Here is a 23,035-nt window from a genome sequence, read left to right as displayed (position 1 = left end):
TCTCTCTAGGATTAGATGCATCTTCTCTCACTGAGGCCAGACCTGACAGTCCTCTGCTGTATATGTGTCTGGGCCTCGTACCGGCTGGTGTATGCTACCTGGTTGGTGGCTCAGAGTCTGAGAGATCTCAGGGGTCCAGGTTACTTGAGACTGCTGGTCTTCTTATGGGGTCGCCCTCTTCCTCAATTTCTTCCAACCTTTCACTAATTCAACCACGCAGGTCACAGACTTCAGTCCATTGGTTGGGTGTAAGTATCTATGTTTGTTCCAGTCAACTGCTTGTTGGGCCTCTCAAAGGGCAGCCATGTTAGGATCCCGACTGTAAACACACTATAACATTAGTAATAGTATCAGGCCTTGGAGCCTCCCCTTAAGATGGATCCCAATTTGGGCAGGTCCCTGAACCTGTGGAACTTTTAAAGTTTTGAATTTCACAGCATTTTGTTTGTAAAGCAAAATCTTACTTTAAAATTTGAATAGGTACCTATAAATATATTTTTTTTCACCTTATTTTTCTACCAAAGATCTTCTTGGGGTTTTATTGTTTGTTACAGGCTGCAGGACAGCTGAAGAAGGTGGGAGCCTTCTCTGGCCGCCTTCTCATTGTTCTTGGGTTTGTCTTTCTCCCCTGACTCCCCAGGGCTAAGCACCACACTTGGCCCACATAAACTGTAGCTATGAAATAAACTGATCTAGCAAGTGTTCCAATCTGGTTCTCCTCTCTCACTCACCTTGTACCAAGATGAATTCATGATTTCTCCCTGCTAAATTCCTACCCAGTTATATCTTAGATGTATAGAAACAGATTTTATTTTATTTCATTTTATTTATTTTATTAAATATTTTCTTTATTTACATTTCAAATGCTATCCCAAAAGTTCCCTATACCCTTCCCCCGCCCTGCTCCCCTACCCACCCACTCCTATTTCTTGGCCCTGGCGTTCCTCTGTACTGGAGCATACAGAGTTTGCAAGACCTAGGGGCCTCTCTTCCCAATGATGGCTGACTAGGCCATCTTCTGCTACATATGCAGCTAGAGATACGAGATCTGGGAGTACTGGTTAGTTCATATTGACACTGTTATTTATAATTTCATGTTACCTCACTTAACAAATAAAATGTCTATAACAAAGCAGGAATAGGATAGTGGGTGTCCTTGTAAACCCCAACTATATATGCCAATTTTTAATATTTTACTTTTGCCCTGAAATTCTGAGAGTAAACTGTACATAAAACAATCATCTTTAAATTCCTCACCTTGTGTCTCCAGAATATTCTCCTATAGAAGATTGTATCAGTATCCTCACTCTGGAAATGTAATCTAAGAAATTTAAAATTATGCAATCTGTAATCAAGTATCTCAATTCAGTCAGTAATATATTACAGATGGGTATATTTTTTTAATCCATTTACTACCATGGTGCTTTCTTTAGCCTAAAATAATTCCTTTTGTTTTTTGTTTATTTGTTTTGGTCATTTAGGACACTAACGTCTGTGACGTATCCAGGCATTTTGAAGACTGATGTTCAGTGTAGGATTTGTTTGACATCCTCCTGATCATTAGATTCAGATTAAAGATTTTTAGAGTAAATACTATGTGAGCGAATGTTTCTCTGTGTGACACCACATAAAGTGCGTGGCAGTAGTCCTGCTGTTGTTGGCTGTGATTTTCAGTGTTGTTTACATGAGTAACTATGTTTCTATTATCATCACAGCTCATTTCTCACTGTCTAAGTAATAGGTGATTCATGTGGTGAATTTGAGAATCTATGATATCCCTCTGTTTCCCAACAGTCTCTCTCACAGTGAATCTGCTGAGATCCACTGGGATCCTCATTAGAACATGATTGCATTGATGATTTCTATTCCTTTTTGCTTTCTTGTTTCTTGGCTATGCACTAATAAAAAGCCACAGTGAGATCCTTAGACCATTTCCCTATGTTCCCTTGGCCTCTAGGCACTGTCTCATTTGGCTCACAACAAAATGACTGGGCTTATTTTTCTGCTCCTCTGCTCAAATCCCTGAACTTGTCATTTCTCCAGAGTAGAATTAGTTCCCTTTTTCCTCCACCTTTCACACCAAGTGTCTTTTTTTTTTAATTGATTCACTGATATTTTTTGGTTAACTGCTTAACATTACCAAGCACCATGCCAGAAGCTAAAAGTAAACTGTAAGCAATGCAGCTCCCACTTTTGGAGAATTTACACTCTCAGGGAACACACAAGATACTGTACAAGTATGTACAAAGTGAGATAGAGTACACTCATAGACTGCAACAGGAGTGCTGGAGTAAAAGTATGGACATATAATTACTAGCTTGTCATGGAAAGCTAAATGCCTTACTTATTTGTCCCTTCATCTGCAATCCTTCTAACACTATAGTTCAACCAATAATTATTCAGTTCACTATGGATAATTTGTAGTTACTGTCTAACTAAGTTTTTTTTTTCACCTAAAATCTCACCATTTCCATTTGTTATTAGATACTTTTTTCTTTTGTTAATATTTCCTAGCCCAATTTGGCAATCATATATACCACTAACATTCATAAGAATACATAACTGAACAAAATAGTACAGGCATTTTGTTGATTTTTAAATCTTCAATGAAATATTTTTTTCTTCAATAAATCTCCCCATGATAATAACATAGAGAATATAGCAATATGCTATAAAAAGGTCCAGGCTATTTGAAAATTTCTTGTTCTCCATATGGGTCATAATTTATATCAAAAATTAGACAGAACTTATAACTACTGTTACTTTTATTACATTTAAAAAATGAATTCAGGGAGGGAACATGCCACTGCATTTATGTGGAGGTCAGAGACAGCATGTGAGAGTCGTGTTCCCCTTCTGCTATGTAGATGATAAAGGTTGTGTAGCTTGGTGGAAGGGCCTGTACCTGCTGAGCTCCTCATGATAATTTTGTGCATAATTTCTTTGAAGACACTTTGCAGTTTTTATTATGAAATATCTCAAAAGGTGTAAAAGGCTTGAATGATCAAGAAAATCTTGACTAATATATCAAAAGACTAAATTCTATCAACGGAAAACTCCAAGGACTGAGAGAGGTTATGGCAGAATAGTATGAAGCCATACAGGTCATAGAATAGGTGGGCTCAATCATTAATTTGCAGGGTGAAAATAACAAGACATACCTGGATATTAGAATTTTTAAAACCCAGGATAAATTCAGAAAAACAGCTATTGGGGAGATCTATACTCTAGAAATTCTAGAAGAAAATAGATAATGATGAGTATAGATCTTATAGCCTTCTTTAGTATAGGGCTATATGCCATAGAATATAGGGCTGCTATTTGCTATTGGAGAGGACACAAGGCTATAACTGTCTTCAATAAAGAAAATGGTATATGCATGGTAGAGAGAATAACATACCTTGCATTTGAGGTCAATGTCATTAAAGCACATTTTTTCTCATATATATATTTATATACACACACATACATGAATCACAGCATGCATATTACACACTTCTTACATGCCATACAGCACATACATACACATATGCAGACACACAGGCACACACACATGATCAACATGATCATACTGCCTTCTAAACGTTGCTGGTATACATTGCCAGTCTGTAGGTAAAACTAGGACAGCAAAAACTGTTTGAACAAAGACATTAAGTTCATAGGAACTGGGAGTGGGGCACAGAGGAGCAATTTTGAAGAACATTTGGTTTTGCATTTAGAAATTACAGCTCTAAATGCTGGAATTTCTTTGAGCATATTTTGTGTTAAAAGGCCAATTCAGAACATCTCAAACATTTTGCAATCAGCAAGAATTTCTCAAAGTATAACCGTGGGACTTTTATCATTCAGAGGCACCATGTGGAAAGGGAATTCTAAGCTGACTTACAGAAAAGAAATATGATTATGTTCTAACATATTAAAAAGGTAGTAATCATTTGCCTACTAAGAAAAATAGCATCAGTAGTAATGTAAAACACTTTGCCTAATTTTACAGGTTTATGGAATATTTACTCTTTGAAACATAAGCAAAATGAACTTTTAAAAAACATATCATTAGCCGGGCATGGTGGCACACGCCTTTAATCCCAGCACTTGGTAGGCAGAGGCAGGCGAATTTCTGAGTTTGAGGCCAGCCTGGTCTACAAAGTGAGTTCCAGGACAGCCAGGGCTACACAGAGAAACCCTGTCTCAAAAAAAATATCATTATTACATTATTAACTTTTAAAATTATATTTGGCATTAAAAATAAATATTGGCTACAAACAGAGATTTCGGTACATCCAAACATGGGTTCATCTATTAATGTGAAACTTTCTGTTTTGAGGCAGAAATGCCATTTAGGCATTCTTCTGTACATAGCCTTTGTATATGTTTGCACATGCTCGAGCTCCATGGCGTAAAGTATTACCTCTCATGAGTTCGGGACTTTCTGGTGCTGGCCTGTCTTGCTGAGCTGTTTCAGGAGATGAAGTCGGAAAATAGCTGGGATGAGCCATCTGGAGATCCCCTGGGGCAGTGCTCCTTAACCTTCCTAATACCACAACCCTTTATCCAGTTCCTCATGTGGTTGATTTGCTGCTGCTGCTGATGTTGTTGTTGATATTGTTGATGATGATGTGTAAGGGTCCATAATTTGCTGAAGAAGGATAGCCTGGATTCAGACAGTATGCAAAAGCAAGGAGTGTTTTATTCTGCAGAGCTCCAGCATGTTAGGGCCTCCCATGACCAAGTCAGAGATGCCCTCAGTGAGTTCACAGACCTGATTTAAAGCACATTAGGGGAGTTCTGGTGAGGGCTAGGTGACCTCTATCTTATTTTTTTGTTGTTGTTGGTTTTTTGTTTGTTTTTTGTTTTTGTTTTTGTTTTTGAGACAGGGTTTCTCTGTGTAGCCCTGGCTGTCCTGGAACTCACTCTGTAGACCAGGCTGGCCTCGAACTTCAGAAATTCACCTGCCTCTGCCTCCCAAGTGCTGGGATTAAAGGCGTGCGCCACCACTTCTGGCTGGTGACCTCTGTCTTAATCATTGGCTCTGTCTCTAGGGACATTCCAGAACCATTGATGGAGCGTGGGGGACTAGAAACTATTGCTGGGGAAGTCTGGAAACTGCTGCTGACCCATTGTCCTTCTCTCAGGCCAGGGTGGCAGGGCAGCTTCTGATGGCAGGGCAGTTTCTGACTGACTGCTGGAAACCTGAGGTTTTGTTTTTGTTTTTGTTTTTGTTTTGGTTTTGGTTTTGGTTTGGTTTTTTCAGTAGCTGACTTGCCTGGGCTTGACTGGACTTGCTCAGTTCTTAGAAACAGAGATTTAGGCCTGGTCTCCTGAGCTGCCAACTTGAAGCCTGTCATAGAGTCAGCTTAGCCTGTCTCAGTTGTTGCAGTTTCTGTGATTTCACTTGGTTCTTCATATTTAATTTATTTCTTTTCTTTTCTTTTTTTTTTTTACTTTTCATTTTTAGGAAAATCAGAAAAACCTCAGTAACCTGGGTGTTGGTCAGTTTGTGTACATCAATGTTGATTTTTAACCTCCTCTTTGTGTTTGGAATTGAAAACTCCAATAAGAACCTAAAGACAAGTGATAGTAACATCAATGCTAACCCTGAAAATAACAAAATACCAGAAAGCGACACCATTGAGACCCCGAATCCCTCATGCACAGCCATTGCTGCCTTGCTCCACTACTTTCTGCTGGTGACATTCACCTGGAATGGACTGAGTGCCACACAGCTCTATTTCCTTCTGATAAGAACCATGAAGCCTCTCCCTCGGCATTTTATTGTCTTCATCTCATTAGTTGGATGGGGTAAGTGTTTGCATCAACACTTAATTAGAAATTTCAGTTTGTTGCAATTGTCTAATGTCAACAAACACCCATTGGAGGGCTAACCATTCAGGCAGGGGAAAGAAAATAGAGCAATCACTAAGAACTCTTTTCTGTCTAGTAGCTTACTCTCCAGTGAGAGATCAACACAGGTGTCCTGGACATATTATAAGCTAAATTAAAGGGTTTAATTTTTAAAACATCCCTTTATTAGTTTATGCTAGATTTGGACCATGTGCAATTAATTTCCTAGCTACTTTTTATCAATTATTTATTTATATCCCTCCCATCCCCAAATGTTGCCCTCCCTCCCAGTGCCTCCTCACAAAGTCTTGCCCTCATCCTTCTGAGGGAATGCTTCTCATCGCCTCTGAGAGGGTGCCACCAGGTATCCCTCCACTCTGGGGTATCAAGTCTCTACAGGATTAGGTGCACCCTCTCCCACTGAGGCCAGACAGGGCAGCAATCCCACTAAAATCAGGAACAAGACAAGGCTGCCCATTCTCTCCCTATCTATTCAATACAGTACTTAAATTCTAGCTAGAACAATAAGACAACAGAAGGAGATCAAGGGGATACAAATTGGAAAGGAAGAAAGTTGAGGTATCACCATTCACGGATGATATGATAGTATATAAAAGCAACCCCAAAAATTCTACCAGAGAACTCCTACAGCTGATACACAATTTCAGCAAAGTGGCCAGATATAAAATTAACTCAAAGAAATCAGTAGCCCTCCTTTTTACAAATGATAAATGGGCTGAGAAAGAAATTAAGGAAACAACACCTTTCATAATAGCCACAAATAATATAAATATATTGGTGTAATTCTAACCATGCAATGTGAAAGATCTGTACGAGAAGAACCTCAAGTTCCTGAAGAAAGAAATCAGAGAAGACCTCAGAAGATGGAAAGATCTCCCATGCTGATGAATTGGTAGGATTAATATAGTGAAAATGGTCATCTTACCAAAAGCAATCCCCATCAAAATTCCAACACAATTTTTCACGGACAAGGAAAGAACAATTTTCAACTTCATATGGAAAAAAAAAATCTGAACAATAAAAGAACTTCTAGAGGAATCACAATCCTGACCTCAAGCTGCACTACAGAGCAAAAGTGATTAAAACTGCATTGTATTAGTATAGAGTCAAACAGGTTGATCAGTGAAATAGAATTGAAGACCCAGAAATAAACCCACACTCCTATGGACACTTAATTTTTTACAAAGAATCCAAAACCATACAGTGGCAAAAAGAAAGCATTTTCACCAAATGGTGCTGGTCTAACTGGAAGTCAGCATGTAGAAGAGTGCAAATAAACTTTATATGACCCAGTACAGGGGAATGCCAGGGCCAAGAAGTGGGAGTGGGTGGGTAGGGAAGCAGGGGCGGGGGGGGGGGGGGGATAGGGAACTTTCGGGATAGCATTTGAAATGTAAATAAAGAAAATATCTAATAAAAAAACATAAAAAAGAAGAATGCAAATAGATCCATATTTGTCACCTTGCACAAAGCTCAAGTCCAAGTGTATCAAGGACCTCAACATAAGACCAGATACACTGAATCTAATAGAAGGGAAAGTGGGAAAGAGCCTTGAACTCATTAGCACAGAAGAAAATCTCCTAGCTACTTTAACAGTGTTTCAAGGAAAGTAATCAGAGTGACTTGTTACGAAAAAAATTCTTGAACATTATGTTGTGTCCCAGGAAAGACAAAGGGAAGAACTGTTTCAGTTCTAATCAAATTTAAATTGTTCAAGTAAAAAATAAATTGGGACATTTGGTAGTGAATGTTGTTACTGGGAAATTAAGAAATGAGAAATCAGATAGGATTGGTATTTACAGAACACTAAAAATAGAAAGAGAATGGGAAAATTCTACTTTAATTCTACTGCTGGCCATGGGTCAGTATATTGTCCAAAGAGGAAAAAGAATACATCTAAAGAGGTCAGATGTATAATTTACTCAAAGTCTTTTATAATTAATATCCATCTTGGATAAAGTATTAACCTCTTTCCTCTCTTTATCACTTAGGAGTTCCAGCAATAATAGTAGGTATGACGATTGGGATTATTTATGCCCTGAGTGGGAACAAGAGGTACTGGGAGTTAGACTATCGGCAAGAGGAAATGTAAGTTTTAGCTCTTTAAACTTCTTTGACATAAAAGTATATGTGTTGTCTCCAAGTGTCCAACTTTCACTTTATAAATGTCATATTTTATAATGGTTATTTTAAGTTCTCAAAAAATTTGTTGTATTTTAGATACAATAACACAGAAATTTCCTATGACCTTTCCTGAAAAGGAAGTATCCACCAGATAAATCTGAAATTTCTCATATTAAAATTACATTCTTTTGGTTAGTCAAAAAAAAAATCATGCAGCATAAATGTTATGGTCCTTAGTAATCTTGTGTCTTAGTTTCCTCATCTACAGTGTGGATGACAGTTACAGCAATTTTACTTAAGGCAATTATGAAGGGATGTCAATCAACCCTGAAAACATTTAACTCACTAAGCACTCTCCATGTCTCACTCAGATGAATTCATCCTGTTAAACATGATTATTATAATAACTATCTCTTGGTAATGGATAATATATCACAACAATTAGCTGTTTATATTGGATATACCTGACTGTACAGTGTTTGGCTGTTATGTGGGAAGAAGAAAAGACAGTTGAGCTGAGCTGAACTCAGGCTCCATACTTTACTTGTATTTCTCCCACCAGATAGCAGCTGTCCTGTAGCTTATCCTTCCTTCTCTTGTATCACCCTGCCATCTGTATCCCCAAATCTCACATTAACTCTTAAGCTAACTCACCTGAACAATCCTATCATCATAATGACTCTCGAACAACCCAGAGAAGGCTACAGTGTCAAGGGACTCATTCAAGCTATAAGACTGAATGCCTGGCCAGATTTCTCATCCTAGACTTTTTGTTTCATTAGATTTTGAAATCACTTTGAGTTTTAAACCTTAAATTTCATAGTTGGAAATAAGAGATGTGGATATCTCATGGGAGAGATAATTTATTCTCATCACATCATTAATTTCTTACCATTAATTTTCTATTCATTTCTACCCCAGGCATAGAGCTTTCATGAGAGAGAAGTCAGATTATATAAGTTTAGTCACACTGAACTATCACTAATTTATAGTGGGGCCTTTCCTGAGCACAGTGATAGACACTGAGAACAGCACCAGGCCACTGATAATTACAGATGGGAGGAAAGGAGAGACTGTGTAATATGATCATCCTGATCACCCTACTGTCTTCCACCACATACTCTTGCCATCAAAGGTCTCATTTCTTCATGTATCGAGAAAGATACATGTTTCCCCTGAGCTATCCTTCTATTGGTACTTCCATGATGCCTCAGGTTCTGATTCTCTGCCCACAGTTCCATCTGTAGGGTCCCCTACCCAGTTTTCTGACCTGTTGTTTTCTCCCCATGAGCCTAGTTAAGAAGAAAATACAGGCCAGGCCACACTCTCTTAATGCACGACCTCAGTTCTCTACACTGTCATCAGATAGGCTGTATCATTCACTCTGATGGGGCAGAGTTGGTGTTAACCATGGGAACTTATAAGATACTGGTGGTGAATTTTTCCAGTGTATGCTATAGAGGTTAAACTGGGTCTTGCCATATTCCATGGCAAAATAACCAAACCCTTTAGCCTATCTAAAGTCTATAGAAGAGGCTCAGTAGACTCCACATCTTTATTATCAGTCTACATCCCGTGACCCTTTTTTTCCCTAGAAAGTCTACCCCATGACTGTAGAAATTAGACTTACTAGGACCCCTCCTCCTCCTCTTCCTCTTCCTGCTGTTCCTCCTCCTCCTTGGCAGTTTATATCTCAAGGTATGAGTCACTGGATTCAGAATAACATGCAAAAGAGATGCAGTGAGAACAAAGTACCACAACCTGTCTTGAACTAAAGCAACAGATAGAAGGAGAGAGTGGTCCTGACATACTTTCCTATAGAAGCAGATATCTAAGAATAGGTTCCCACAGGTCTTTCCATCCTTGGACCACTGGAGATGCTTACAAAAAAACATTTGGCTCACTGCACACAAATGATGGTTCTCATAATTTGTACCTTTGAGCATGTGCAGGGGGTGCTTTGTAATTACACCATAACAGCTATCCTCCAATGACAGATGAAAGTCAAGGGATTCTGCACATTCTTAATATAAACTTTATACTCTCTAATCATCTTATTTAGAGATGGAGCCACTCTGTTAAAGGCAGACCACCCACCCACCTTTTCATTCTTTCTCTTTCTTATCCTCTCTCAAGAGAAACAAAAAATAAGTACAAAATCAAAATAAACAAGAAACACACGTACACACAAACCTCCCCCAAACTGAAAATCATGAAAACAAGCAAAAGGCCAATAAGCAAAAAAAATGCCAAAACAATTCAAAACCAAACAAAAAGTCCTCAAAAATATCACTGAATATGTTATGTGTTGGCCAGCTTCTCTCCTGAGCATGAGGCCTGACCCTGGAGCGTGGTTGATGTATCTGTTGAGACTCCATTGGAGAAAACTCATTTTGTGGCAACATGCACAAAGCCTACATAGTTTGAAGCCAAATGGAGTCTCTGGATATTTCTTAATGCTTATTTTTTGTAAAAAAAAAAAATCTATATAATATGTGTCTATGTGTATATGCTAGAAAGTATTTAGGATACCAGGGCATTATCATGTGTGCAGATACAGGTAGAGGCCAGATGAATGTTAGGTTCCCTAGAGGCAGAATTACAGGAGGTTCTAAGCTGCATAGTGTGGTTGCTGACAACCAACCCCTTTTCCCCCGCCTCCCCCTCCAAAAACAAAACAAACAAACAAACAAACAAACAGAACCCAGCTGTCAACCCCTGGGCCACCTTTCCAGACCTTGTTTTGTTTTTGTTTGTTTTTTATTTTTTGTTGTTTTGTTTTTGTAAATGGTAGGCTATTCAGTCTGCTGACATTTCTTGTCTTTCCTTTGAAAACTACTCAGGACAATGATACCAGTCATCCTGAATTCTCCTCCACTCAACAGTTAAACAATCATTAAATTATTTCTCTTTACTTTTTCCGGGTAGGATCCCCTAGCCTTGCACTTGCAAAATAACCAAGGATGTTCTTGAACTCCTAGTCTTCCTGCCTCTACCTCCCAAGTGCTGAATGTGCAAGTGTGTGTCATCTGCCTGGTCTTTCTCCTTCCTTTTAAATGATCTTTACCCAGACAGTTTGTTAGCACCTCTCCTATTGCATGCCCCTTACAATACAATGAACTCCTACATGGTTTCCCCCCTTTTGCTCAAGTTCTGCTCTCATCACTGTCTCTGGGGTAATTCTTTTAAACCTAAAGCAGTTCATTCTATGTCTCTCTGCCTCATTCAGGATGCAAGCAATTGCTCATGGAGCTCCAGAGTGGTTCCCATCCATCCACAGTCCTCATGCATTTACTCATTCTGAGCTCACTAGCCTCTTTTCCTTTCATTTGTACATTTGCTCAATGTTTCTCTTTTTAATTAATTAACCAATTAATTACATCCCAAATGCTGCCCCTGTTCCCAGTCCCCCTTACAGAGCTCCTTTACCCACTTCTCCTCTCAGAGGGTAAGGCTCCCTTGGTATCACCTCACCCTTGGCACATCAAGTCTCTGCAGGATTAGGTGCATTCTCTCCTACTGAGGCCAAAATAAGCAGCCATGAAGACTGAGCTGTACATCTGCTACATAGGTGCCTCTGGTGTTTGTCCATGTGTGCTCTTTGGTTGGTGATTCAGCCTCTGGGAGCCCCTAAGGGTCCAGGTTAGTTGACACTGTATATCTTCCTGTGGAGTTCCAATCCCCTTCAGAGCCTTTATTCCTTTCCCCCAACTCTTCCATAAGAGTCCCTGACTTCCATCCAGTGTTTGGCTGTGGGTATCTGCATCTATTTCAGTGAGCTGCTGGGTAGAGCCTCTCACAGGACAGTTATGCTCGGTTCTTTTCTGCAAGCATAACAGAGTATCATTAATACTGTTAGTGATTGGTGCTTGTTCATGGGATGGGTTTCAAGTTGGGCCGGTTATTGGTTGGCCATTCCTTGAGTCTCTGCTCCATCTTTGTCCCTCCATTTCTTTTAGATGGGACAAATTTTGGGTGGAATGTTTTGTGAGTGGGTTGGTGTCCACTCAGCATCCTGCCTGGCTACAGGAGGTGGCCTCTTCAGATTCCACTCCCCCCAGTTAGGCATCTTGGCTAGGGTTACCTGAATTGACTAAAGTTGTCACCACAGGGCATTTGAACACAATGTAATCTCTGTTTAGAACACCCTTCCCCCCTTATCAAGGTCTTTGCTCCAATGTTGTTTTTCTGTGAGCATTTGTCTCAACCACTCTATTAGATTGAAATCCTCCCCTCCCTTTATATGCATATATACATACACACACACACACACACACACACACACACACACACACACACACATATAGTAATTTCTAGACTCTTGTTGACCACATTACGTTTTTTTTTTAATCTCCCATGCTTGTCAGCACCTAAAATATAATTATTTTTTTTGTTTTATCTGCACCTCTAAACTAGATTAACTTACTAAAATATGGAGTTTTCTCTACTGAGAATTTTCCTAGTGTCTAAAAAACTATCTGGCACACAACATGTTCTCACACAACATGTTCTCTCTAAATGTTTTTAAATGAATAAATAAATTATTTCAACAATACTATGAGATTGTTACATCATTTTCAATTTGGGTGAGAAGTGAAAAATGCAAACACACACAAACTTCTTTCACCAAATCAAAAATAGCAAAAGACAATCTATAAGATGAAAAACACAATGTAGTTAAACAACCTTTGAAAACTCCATTTAGTTATTAGCATTTTTAAATGTCTATTGAGGGGCTGGAGAGGCATTTCAGCGGGAAAATGTTTGCCAAGTGTGTGTGACATCCCGAGTACAGATTCCAAGCTCCCAGATAAAGGGGCAGATGTGGTACACACATTTGCAATCACTGTGTCGGGAAAGCTCAGGCAGATCACTAATACTCAATGGTCAGCCTTGATTCAGCCAGCTTCCAGCCAAGGATTAGAACCTATCTCAGAAAAACACTCATGGTTACCTTCTGACCTTCATAGGCATGTACATATACATGTGATCATACACACACACACACACACACACACACACACACACACACACCACTAAGTATTAATACAGAACATTAGGTAATAGAGTAAAAATGCTAAATTAATTAATGAAGTTTTTTTTTATTCTCCAATGATCTCTAAGATATATATGCTAAGGAAGTTCTAGAAGCATTTATTGGTGTCATCTGTTTAGAAAAATGAAGGGAACATGTATGTTTGCTAATGTTTATATATAATATTTATATAATGCTCTAATGATACATCAGAAATACTGGTGAAATTTGGAGCTGGAAATATTGTCCTTCTACAGCAGTTTGTACCTTTTATATTATGAGCCAGGATAAGATACATATCCATAAGTAGAATAGGAGTAATGGCTTGCCTAAGGTTAGGTACCTTGTAAATGTCAGGAAGTAACATCTAAACTCAAGACTGTTGTAGGCATAGGAGTACGTGTGTTAGTACTTTTCTGTTGCTGTGGTAGAATATCCTTACAAAAAGCAGCTTAAGGAAGCAAGTTTTATTTTGGCTTACAGTTGCATGGGGGAGAAGTCCAACCTGCCTGAGAAGTCACAACAGTGGAAACATAAGGCCACCCTGAAAATCACAAATCAGAGCTTTGGCATTCATCAATACACAGAAAGTAGAAAGGGGACAGGGAGTAGAACCTTGATGCCTATATAATATAAAGTATAAACCTATAAAGTATGAAGTATAAAACCTTAAAGCCCACTTCCAGTGTACTTCCTCCTGCAAGTCTCTGCCTCTGAAAGGTTCTGTAACATCCCCAAACAGTGCCACCAACTGGGAACCAAGTGATCAATGCATGAGCCTCTGGGAGACATTTGTCATTCAAATCACAACAGGGTATATTATTCAGTAGTAGAACTATTAACTAGCAATACCCTATGTCCTGTGTTACAGGATATCTGATCACACTGTGAACCCCAAGATTGTGTTATTTACTGGAAAACTTGTTTTTAGTCATGGTGTGGATCAGCCTTAGCATACACCATTAATCCAAGAGCTTTCTTCTTCATTACTGTAAACAGGATTAAGAGAAGGCCACAGGTCAAGAGGCGGATCAAGCAACCAGTTGAACATAGGAAGTAAACACAGGATTATTAAGAAAAAAAAATCATAGATAGTAAGATGAGTCTAGAATGGAAGGACATTTGGTTTGAAGGGAGTTTATTGAGACAGCCTGAAAGAGGGGCATTGCTTCTGGGACATTGGCTAAGGAGAAAGGTCAGCTGGGTGCTTTTTCTGCCTTTCTGAGCGAGGAGGCTTCCACCTCAGCATCTGACTCCTGAGTCTTCATTGTTGGTATCTGACTCAAAGTGTATTTTACCTTCTGCTGGCCCACAATGACTCAAGGAAATTTTGGCAGAACCAACTTTTCTACTGGGCTGAATTATTGAAATTAACCTCGGATGTGTAAGAAGTCAAGGGATATTTTTATCAAGGACTTCAGTTCCATGAATGCCAATAGTGGAAATAGCAAAAGGAATTGATATTTGTTATTTCCTTGGTTTGCTGAAGTATTTTTTGCCCCACAGCTGCTGGCTGGCCGTTCCCAAGAACAATGATTATGCAAGAAGTCCACTTTTGTGGTCGTTCATCATACCTGTAACCATTATCCTCATCACCAACATTACTATATTTGTCATAATCACAGTCAAAGTGTTGTGGAAGAACAACCAGAACCTGACAAGGTGAGATTCTCCAGGGCTCATGTATATATAACACTGCAAGGACTAATATATATGTAACACAGCACCTCAGTACACCTCAGACCCCTGCAGAAGTTTTCAACATCTGCACAAGGCATGGGCAGGTATTCAGGAGAGATTTCCCAGTGAACTTTGTCCAAGAAGATGGATATTCTCCCCTTCTCTTCTAACCTCTGTGGTGCACAGCATTGTATAACACATTGGCCCCAGCAAAAATTAAACCACACAGTTTCAAGAAAATATCTTCTCTTCAAAAGCTCCCCTCCAAATTCAGGAAACAAAATTTGAATACTTGAATAAGAGAGTTATAAGGAGGCAGGTGCTAGCATCCATGTTTTCAATTTGAAACTTGCTACCTGCGGTGTGTGGATTACACGGTAGCTTCAAACTTTCCAAAATGTATTCCAAGTATACAACAGTTTGAGATTTCCCTTACAAATGGATTCTCTCATTTAGTGACACTGGGACAGTGAGTTGGGTGGCTTACCAGGTCCCACCCAACTGCATGTCTTCTGAATGTGATTTCTCTGGCCACAGTAGGTGGTCTTATTGTTATCTCTACTATTTGACAAGAGCTTTAGGTAGGTTAAAGATCAGAAACCCCTGAACGCATACATGCTGCAACCTCCTGTCCAGGGTTTACAGCAGATGGGGCAGAACAAAGTACAGATGAAGCTATAAGCCCAGACTGAATTCTGCAAGCCTGTGCATTCCAAGCTTCCTTTCCATGTGGACATCTGTATGTTACACTCAGTCTACAAGTGGATCTACTTAGTGAGGACAGATAAATGAAAACCGCCATCTTGGATGAGAACACAATCTTAAGCATGTGCTTTATAAATCAAAGTATCACATTTCATACATGGTTAATAGCTCTTATTTAAAGGCTACATGGAGAAATTACCATTCTTGCTAAGCATTAAAACATATTTTAGTAATATTGGGGGTGGAAACACTTTGGTGGTGGGTTCTTAGACTAGTTGCATACTAGATTATATTTTTTATATATAAAACATAATTTGGGGTCACAAATAACGATCAAATTTGTATACCTCAATTTTGAATGACAAGCCTATGGTTTTTAAATTGGCTTAATAACAATGAGGAGGATACATAATTTGTTTTAGCTAACCCTCTTTCATGTGCTAGCTAGATACAAACCAAATCACCCCAACACTTAAGGATTTACAATGACAAACTGTTATTTGCCATAGGCTTGGATGGTGCAAGTAGTTTAGGATAAGCACGTTCAAGGTAAGCTGTGATGAGTCCATTCCATACGTAGTTGCTGGTAGTTAATTGATTCTTGGTGATCTTGGGTGGCAGTCTTTTAGTTGGGGAAGCTTATTTGTGCTGTGTCACTTTTTATTAAATCTTCTATTACCCCAGCTCATACTTTTTAATATATTGCTATTATAAACTGATACAGTGGGTTCACATTTTGGTGAGTACAGAGCTAAAAATAAGCATGACGAAGACATAAAGAAGTGAGAAAATGTCTGACCAGCAAGAAGAGCAGGAGAATAAGTTCCAATTTGCCTGAGTAAAGGAAGCATGGGGATTTTATCTGAGGAGTCAATACATATTTACATAGGGGATGTGCCAACTCACAGGGAGGCCCAATTTAGAATCATAACTTAAAAGATAGTGGGCACATGTTTTAGGCATAGTTAGGTCAATGTCTCAGAGCACGCATGTAAAAATGAAAACAACGGTCAGAAATACCCCTGAACACACAACCATTTTGCACTACACAGTTTTTACTGAAAATAATGAGAAAGGTATTTTTGAGAGTATTCTAACATGGGAGTCTGTTCCTGAAGAGGCCTGGTTCACCCAGTCACTAACACTGTCATGTTCTCAAGAGCAAGAAGAACAGGCTTGTTCTCCTGGCCATAGGAAGTCACACGGTCAAGACCAGATACTGGGGGTACAGACTTCCATAAATCTTATTTTTATATTATCTCAAGGCATAAGAAGTTCCCAAGTATCCCAACCTCCCTATGGAATTCTTCACTAGTTGATCTGTTAGTTATAGCAAAAAAAATCCCATTAAAAAAAATAGATTCCTCATGAAATTTCCTATGCATTATGAAAGGAATGATTTGCCAGTGCTTTAAAGGGAATGTTGGGGTCATTTAAAATAGCGGGATCACATTTTCTTCAGAGGGTGACAAGGTATGGCACAATATTAAGTAAGCAAAGTATATGGACAGTTGAACATGCATGCTAGCCTATGAGTAGTGATGGCTCGAGTAAGCAAATCCTAACACTCCATATTTTCTCATTTTCTTATTTTCTCATGTAGCACAAAAAAAGTTTCATCCCTAAAGAAGGTTTTCAGCACACTATCTATCGCTGTTGTTTTTGGAGTTACCTGGATCTTAGCATATGCTATGCTGATTAGTAACGATGACATCAGGATTGTTTTCAGCTACATATTCTGTCTTTTCAACACCACTCAGGTATGGTATAGATGGTCAGAAAGAAGCAGAATATGTGTCACCCGGGACCAGTGTTTCCTTCCTGGTAAACTCCCTGAGGACCATTGTTTAGTTACCTTTAGTGGGATCTATATTAAATAGATGAGAAGCATTCTATAGCAAAAAAATCTCTTTCCTCAGGGGAAATGGCCATAGGTTCAGAACTCCATGAGATAGAATGCTCCTTCAAAGTCAATAAATGGTAAACGTTTCAGTTTTCTGTGGTTTGTTGGGTTTGTGTTAAATTAGAACACACATCATGTAATAGCAGAGTTGTTTTCAGTACAGTTGCACTTGCTTCTACCTTGACCACAATCTCCCAAGTGAGAAATAAGAGCATGTCAACACACCAGTATAGTGTTTAGTTTTACGCTGTACCTGCCTTTACTCTGGGGAGGTGACTGTGCTTCCAGCCCCCCCCCCCCCAGCTTCCCTTGAATCCTCGGACAAAACACACTGTCTTACTGTCTTACTTAGGGTTTTACTGCTGTGAACAGATATCATTTCCTTATCAGCAACTCGTATAGGAATGGTGCAGGCAGAGCTGAGGATTCAACATCTTCATCCGAATGCTGCTAGTGGAAAACTGACCACTCATTTGTTTTTAATTCCCCTGCTGCCCACTTCCTCTCCACTTTTGAGTATAATTGGTTATCATTATGATTCCATTTTAATCACATCCCAGTAACCAGTAACACTTTGTATTTGGGAATAAGTTCATGGTGTAGTATGCATTTATAACTTCTTTCATAAGGAACTTAAAATTGATATTTTATAATACCCAGTAAAATGAAGGGTGTCATAACAATAGAATCTGCCTGCCACCCCCTCCCTTGTGCTGTCATTTTCTTGTCCTACATGTATATACAGAATAAACCCCACAAATCAATGCTACTTTTTCCTTAAAAAGACATATACATCTAAAGGAAATTATAGGTAAAGCTTTGTATTTGGCCATGCGTCAACCATTTCCAGGACCTTTCCTTCCTTTCTGAAGATTTGAATGTCACATGGTATCATTTCCCTTGAGCCCAAAGTCATTCCTTAGTGTTCCTTGTAATTATTTATGGCTTTGGTGACTAAGTATTTTCTTTTAACTTTTGTATGTTTTGTTCTTATTCTTGAAGGATTTTTTTTTTTAATTAGATATGGAACTCTGGGTTGGGTGAGCCTCCCGCCCACCCCCCCGCTTTTGGGATTTTAGAGAAGTAATTTCACACTCTGCTGCATATCCTAATGAGATGTCCTCAGCCATTCATACTGTTCTACTGCACACAAATGTGTTATTTTTCTCTGCTTACTTTGCGGTTTTTCTCCTAGCTTTAACATTCAGTATTATGTCTATGGCGTACACAGCTATACTTTCTTGGCATGTATTTTCCTCAGGATGGCTGAATTGCTAGAATCTTTTGTAGTTTTCACCATTAGTTTTTCCTCCTCTTTTCTTCTCTTCCTTCTGAGAATGCCTTGATTCTGCCATTTGGTTTTGCCCCAGAGAGGCAGATCCCAGAGAGCTGTTCATCTTGCTCATTCTTCTTGCTTAGTCAGTACACTACTGGAGTTAGGTACTTATTCAAGATCGTCCAGTCCCTGAATTCAGTTCCTAGAACCCCCATGGTGGTCAGAACTGACACCTACAGAATCCCCTGGCACTCACCCAAACAGTGTGGTGAGTGTGCACCCACACATTTGCACACAATAAACAAGAAACAAAAAAAATTAAAACCTGAAAGAGATGAACCTGTTGGTTCTAATTCTATCATATTTTGTCACATGAATCTACCATCACCTCCTAACTTTTAACTATCATGCCTGGTCAATAACATTACCTTGTACATATCATTTTCTGTAATCATTTTAAATATTTTTGTTATATTTTTAAAGTCTATTAATTACAATCCTTGTTTATTAATGATTACTATAAGGTTCAACTTTTATTTTTTGGAGTGAAAAAGCATCTACTGCCCCTCCCCCCTCCATCCTTTGAAAGTAATAATGTGTGAGCAAAAATATTTTTTGCAATACTGGGAATCTGACCAGGGCCTCTTTACTTGTTATGCAAACACAGTTACTGCTGAGTTATAGTCTGAGAGAAAGAATACTGTTAATATTGTGTAATTGTTTTTTGTCTCCTAAATTTATTGGTACAATTAAAATTTACTACATGATTGACATTGTCAACAATATGTTCTCTTGAAAATATTATTTAAATTATAATTGATATCTGTATTAACTAAATTGTATTATATATAACAATGCATTTAAAAAAGTTTCCAAGGTATCTTATTGGATTGTCCTATTGTCCTGCCTTCTTTTTAAAGTGAATGGCACATCAGTGATAGTATTTTTTGAGTAACCACTTCAGTAGATTGTGAAAAACACTGAAACATTTGCTGGCTGATAATTTCTGTAGATGCAGTACATAAACTGAAATTTTTTGGCACCAAATTATTTATAAAAACTCTGAATTGCTGCAGAATTAATTAACTTTCCTCATTGATATCCGACCCCCTTTAAGCTATAATTTTGGATTCATTTTAGACTATTTGAAGTTGAAAAATGCTACAAAGTTCCCAAATACCCACCACCAAACTTTAGACGGAATAATTACATCTTTCGAATTCTCTTTAAAATGCTGGGTGTGCACCAAGTGCTTGCCTGGTATTCATGCAGGCTAGAAGAGGTAGTGGAGTTACGCATGGCTATGCTGTGGGTCTTGGGATTCAAACCCAGATCCTGTGGAAGGGCAGTGAACACTGTTAACTGCTGAGCCACCTTTATAGTCAAAAAATATCTTCTATGCACAACCAAACCCAGGGGAAAAAATACAGTTTTCGTATATTCTTTGACCAGTGTTCCCCAGTAGCAATATCTTCTATAATACTCTACATTGTCAAGGAATGCACATTGACACAAAATTATTAGCCAGGCTACAAATAATATTTAATAGTTTATTTTCATAAATAATGTGAACGAAGAATTAAGAAAGGCTTCATAGAAACTATAATATACTGGGTAGTACATTTATTTAGTTACAATTAAGAGATAGCATCATACATTGGATAAGGAAGAAAAATCGAAACCAAAAAGGAAGTGATTCGGCTCCAAGATCTACTGATAGTAGATGGGTAATGTTGACCAACTTGTTTAACTCATGCGAATTTCAGTTGCATATCCATCAGTTGGGGATGGTAAGGCTTAGTTTCTAGGGTTGATGTAAGAACAGAAAGGATTCAAGGATGGTGGACGAATGAGAAGGCTGTGAAGCCAATAGGACTTTGGTAAGGGTCAGCTTAAAGCCATGCAGAGACTACTGGCCAGCCTTTTGTGGCTTATGTCTTTATGTGCATCTCCTTATCCACATGTATAGAACAGGGAATCAGTGACTAGCAGGGCCTTAAATTTGTGTTGTTAGGAAATTATTGAGTATATAAAATTCCAGCTATGTTACTAAATCTCCAGGAAATGGAGTCACAGAATGCTGGAAGAAGAAGAAATGGGCAACACCACCACACGCCCCTCAGAAACTCTTCCAGCTTTATAAACTGAAGATTGTAAAGATTAGGGAACAGACTTGCACAGCGATTATGTCAAGCCAGGGCATGAGCCCTGGTCTTCTAAATATGTGTTACGTGCAGCACTATGTATAGCTGAAGGGCATGCACATGCGCAGCAGCTGCAAGCTCCTGTTGTTGAGCAGCTGTGCGTCCTCAGAGTCTGAGGGTGAAATAAAATCTCTTCCTTCGGTTCTGCTGGAGTCTGTATTGTAATATTAGTATTAACGTTTACTTCTCCTTTCAGGGATTGCAAATATTCATTCTCTACACTGTTCGAACAAAAGTATTTCAGAGTGAAGCTTCCAAAGTACTGAAGTCACTGTCATCATCCTTTGACAGAACGAAGCCAATGCCTTCAATAACCCCACTGAAACTGCGTGTAAGGATGTACAATATGCTCAGGTCCCTGCCATCCCTGAATGAACGATTTAGGCTACTGGAGCCATCTGTAATGACTGAGGAAACATCATTGTCTTGAAAGTGAACAAGCAAAATCAAGTGCCTAACAAGACTGCTACCCATGATGGTCTTTTTTTTTTTTATCCAACTCATAAGAATTGTATCTGTTTATGTTATTCTCTAATTCTTCTACGATATCTTCCTGAATACATGTTAAAGCTGTTTATTATCACAGGGAAAATGGATTTGGTAGCTTTCTGTGGTTTTCACTATATTACTATGTGAGTCAAATGAAGAATCATACATATATATTAAGACGACCATAAATATTAAGTTTGTATGACATACTTTGACAATTATGCAGAACTCACAACAAATTCTTTTACAATGAGTAAAAATATTACCTCCTAGAACAAAGTGGCTCCTGATAAGTACAGGGAGCTGCTTACAGACATTAAACTTTTGCCGATGAATTGTTTGGCAACCAGTCTCCTCTATAGGAAAAGGTGTTTTGTGACCAGAATAATCAACTCTGTAAGAAATGGAGAGAGGGATAGGTTAGTAGACTGCTAACCCTCTAGGTACTTATGCAGGTGCACACACACACACCTCTTAATACCTATATATTATTGATGATTGATGAGATTCAAAATGAAAAACTATACTCGTAATCACACGTTTGGCTTTTAAAAGCTCTAGGTAGTCATAGAACACCAAACCTTGAAGTATGAAGAGAACCCCCTCTGAACTCAGGAGATACCATCTTTGAATTTTTGCTTTTTTGTTTTTACCAAAAACCGGGCTTCTCATGTCAGTGTCTGAACTAAGGAACTAATAAATTTCATGTGATCTTAGCACAGGCTTCTCATCATTCACTGAAGACTGAACTCTTTCTTTTAACTTTTAAAATCTGTTTTATGGCTGTATATACTATGTGCATGCAGTACCCGTGGAGGCCAGAAGAGGGGTCAGATCCCCTGGGACTGGAGTTATAGTTGTGAGCAGACATGCTGATGCTAGGAATTGAACCTGGGTCCTCTGGAAGAGCATACAGTGCTCTTCAATGCAAATCCTTCTCATCATTACTCAAAGAATGTACATTCTCAGAGAAAGGGCTGCAAATGACAATTGACAATTGGATTCCTGGGGAAGCCTAGACGACCTTCTTTAATCTATAGTGTAGATATTATAGTGCTATACTCAGATATGGACTGGACAAAGAGAAAAATAGTAAGATTTGATTGGCTCAAGATTTGATCAGATAAAAATATCCCTTAAGTCAAGCCCTGAAAATATGAGGAAAATCAAAACAAACCATATTCAACCAGAGGAGGATGTGATTTTTTTCCTCCCCTTGGTGGCTAACGTTTCTGTTTTTTCAGTATCTTTGGAGTATCCCAAGTAAAATTCTATAAAATGTTTCTTTAAACATGCAAAGTCCACACGCAATTGTGGAGACTAGTTCACATGAAACCCTGAAATCTGACCAGGAGAAGATCATTCCTTTGGTTTGAACCTTTACCCTGGGTGCTAGTCAGCAGTCTCATTTGGTGATATGAATCTAACTCAAATTTAGGTCAAAGGTTAAAGGGAATGTGCTAACTTAATTAATGTAAAGTCCAAGAGCCAAGTTGGCTTCAGATAACGTTTCTGTGTTCCATTTTGTCTGAGGCAATACCAGGTTTTGTTTATGATCCCGACTTATGTATTAGCAACAGCTATTTTAAACGTTCAAGTGCCCTGCCTTGAGACATGAAATAAATGCATAGTAACATGAACTCCAGGCCTACCTAGAACCCAGAATAGTGATAATGTGTCAGAATTCTATGCCCCTGTCCTGTCTCTGTGTTTCTTTATCCTTGTTCTCAAATATGGCTATTGATTGGCATTGGCAC

At 38.7% G+C, this 23,035-nt stretch overlaps 1 protein-coding gene across 1 annotated transcript in view; it reads left to right on the top strand.

Moving 5' to 3' along the window:
• Adgrg7 (adhesion G protein-coupled receptor G7) overlaps positions 1-21,373 on the top strand; it is a 65,051-nt gene extending 43,678 nt beyond the window's left edge. The window contains exons 12-16 of the mRNA XM_021209363.1: positions 5,456-5,799; positions 7,854-7,950; positions 14,528-14,683; positions 17,010-17,166; positions 20,986-21,373. Of these exons, the coding sequence (XP_021065022.1) occupies positions 5,456-5,799; positions 7,854-7,950; positions 14,528-14,683; positions 17,010-17,166; positions 20,986-21,219 (988 nt within the window). The 3' untranslated portion in view covers positions 21,220-21,373. The remainder of the gene's footprint in view (positions 1-5,455; positions 5,800-7,853; positions 7,951-14,527; positions 14,684-17,009; positions 17,167-20,985) is intronic.
• The last annotated feature ends 1,662 nt before the right edge of the window (positions 21,374-23,035 follow it).

The sequence above is a fragment of the Mus pahari genome, chromosome 12 (assembly GCF_900095145.1).
Source record: "Mus pahari chromosome 12, PAHARI_EIJ_v1.1, whole genome shotgun sequence".
NCBI classification, from domain to species: domain Eukaryota; kingdom Metazoa; phylum Chordata; class Mammalia; order Rodentia; family Muridae; genus Mus; species Mus pahari.
Note: the sequence above shows the minus strand (reverse complement) of the source record. Positions and strands in the feature narration are given on the sequence as shown.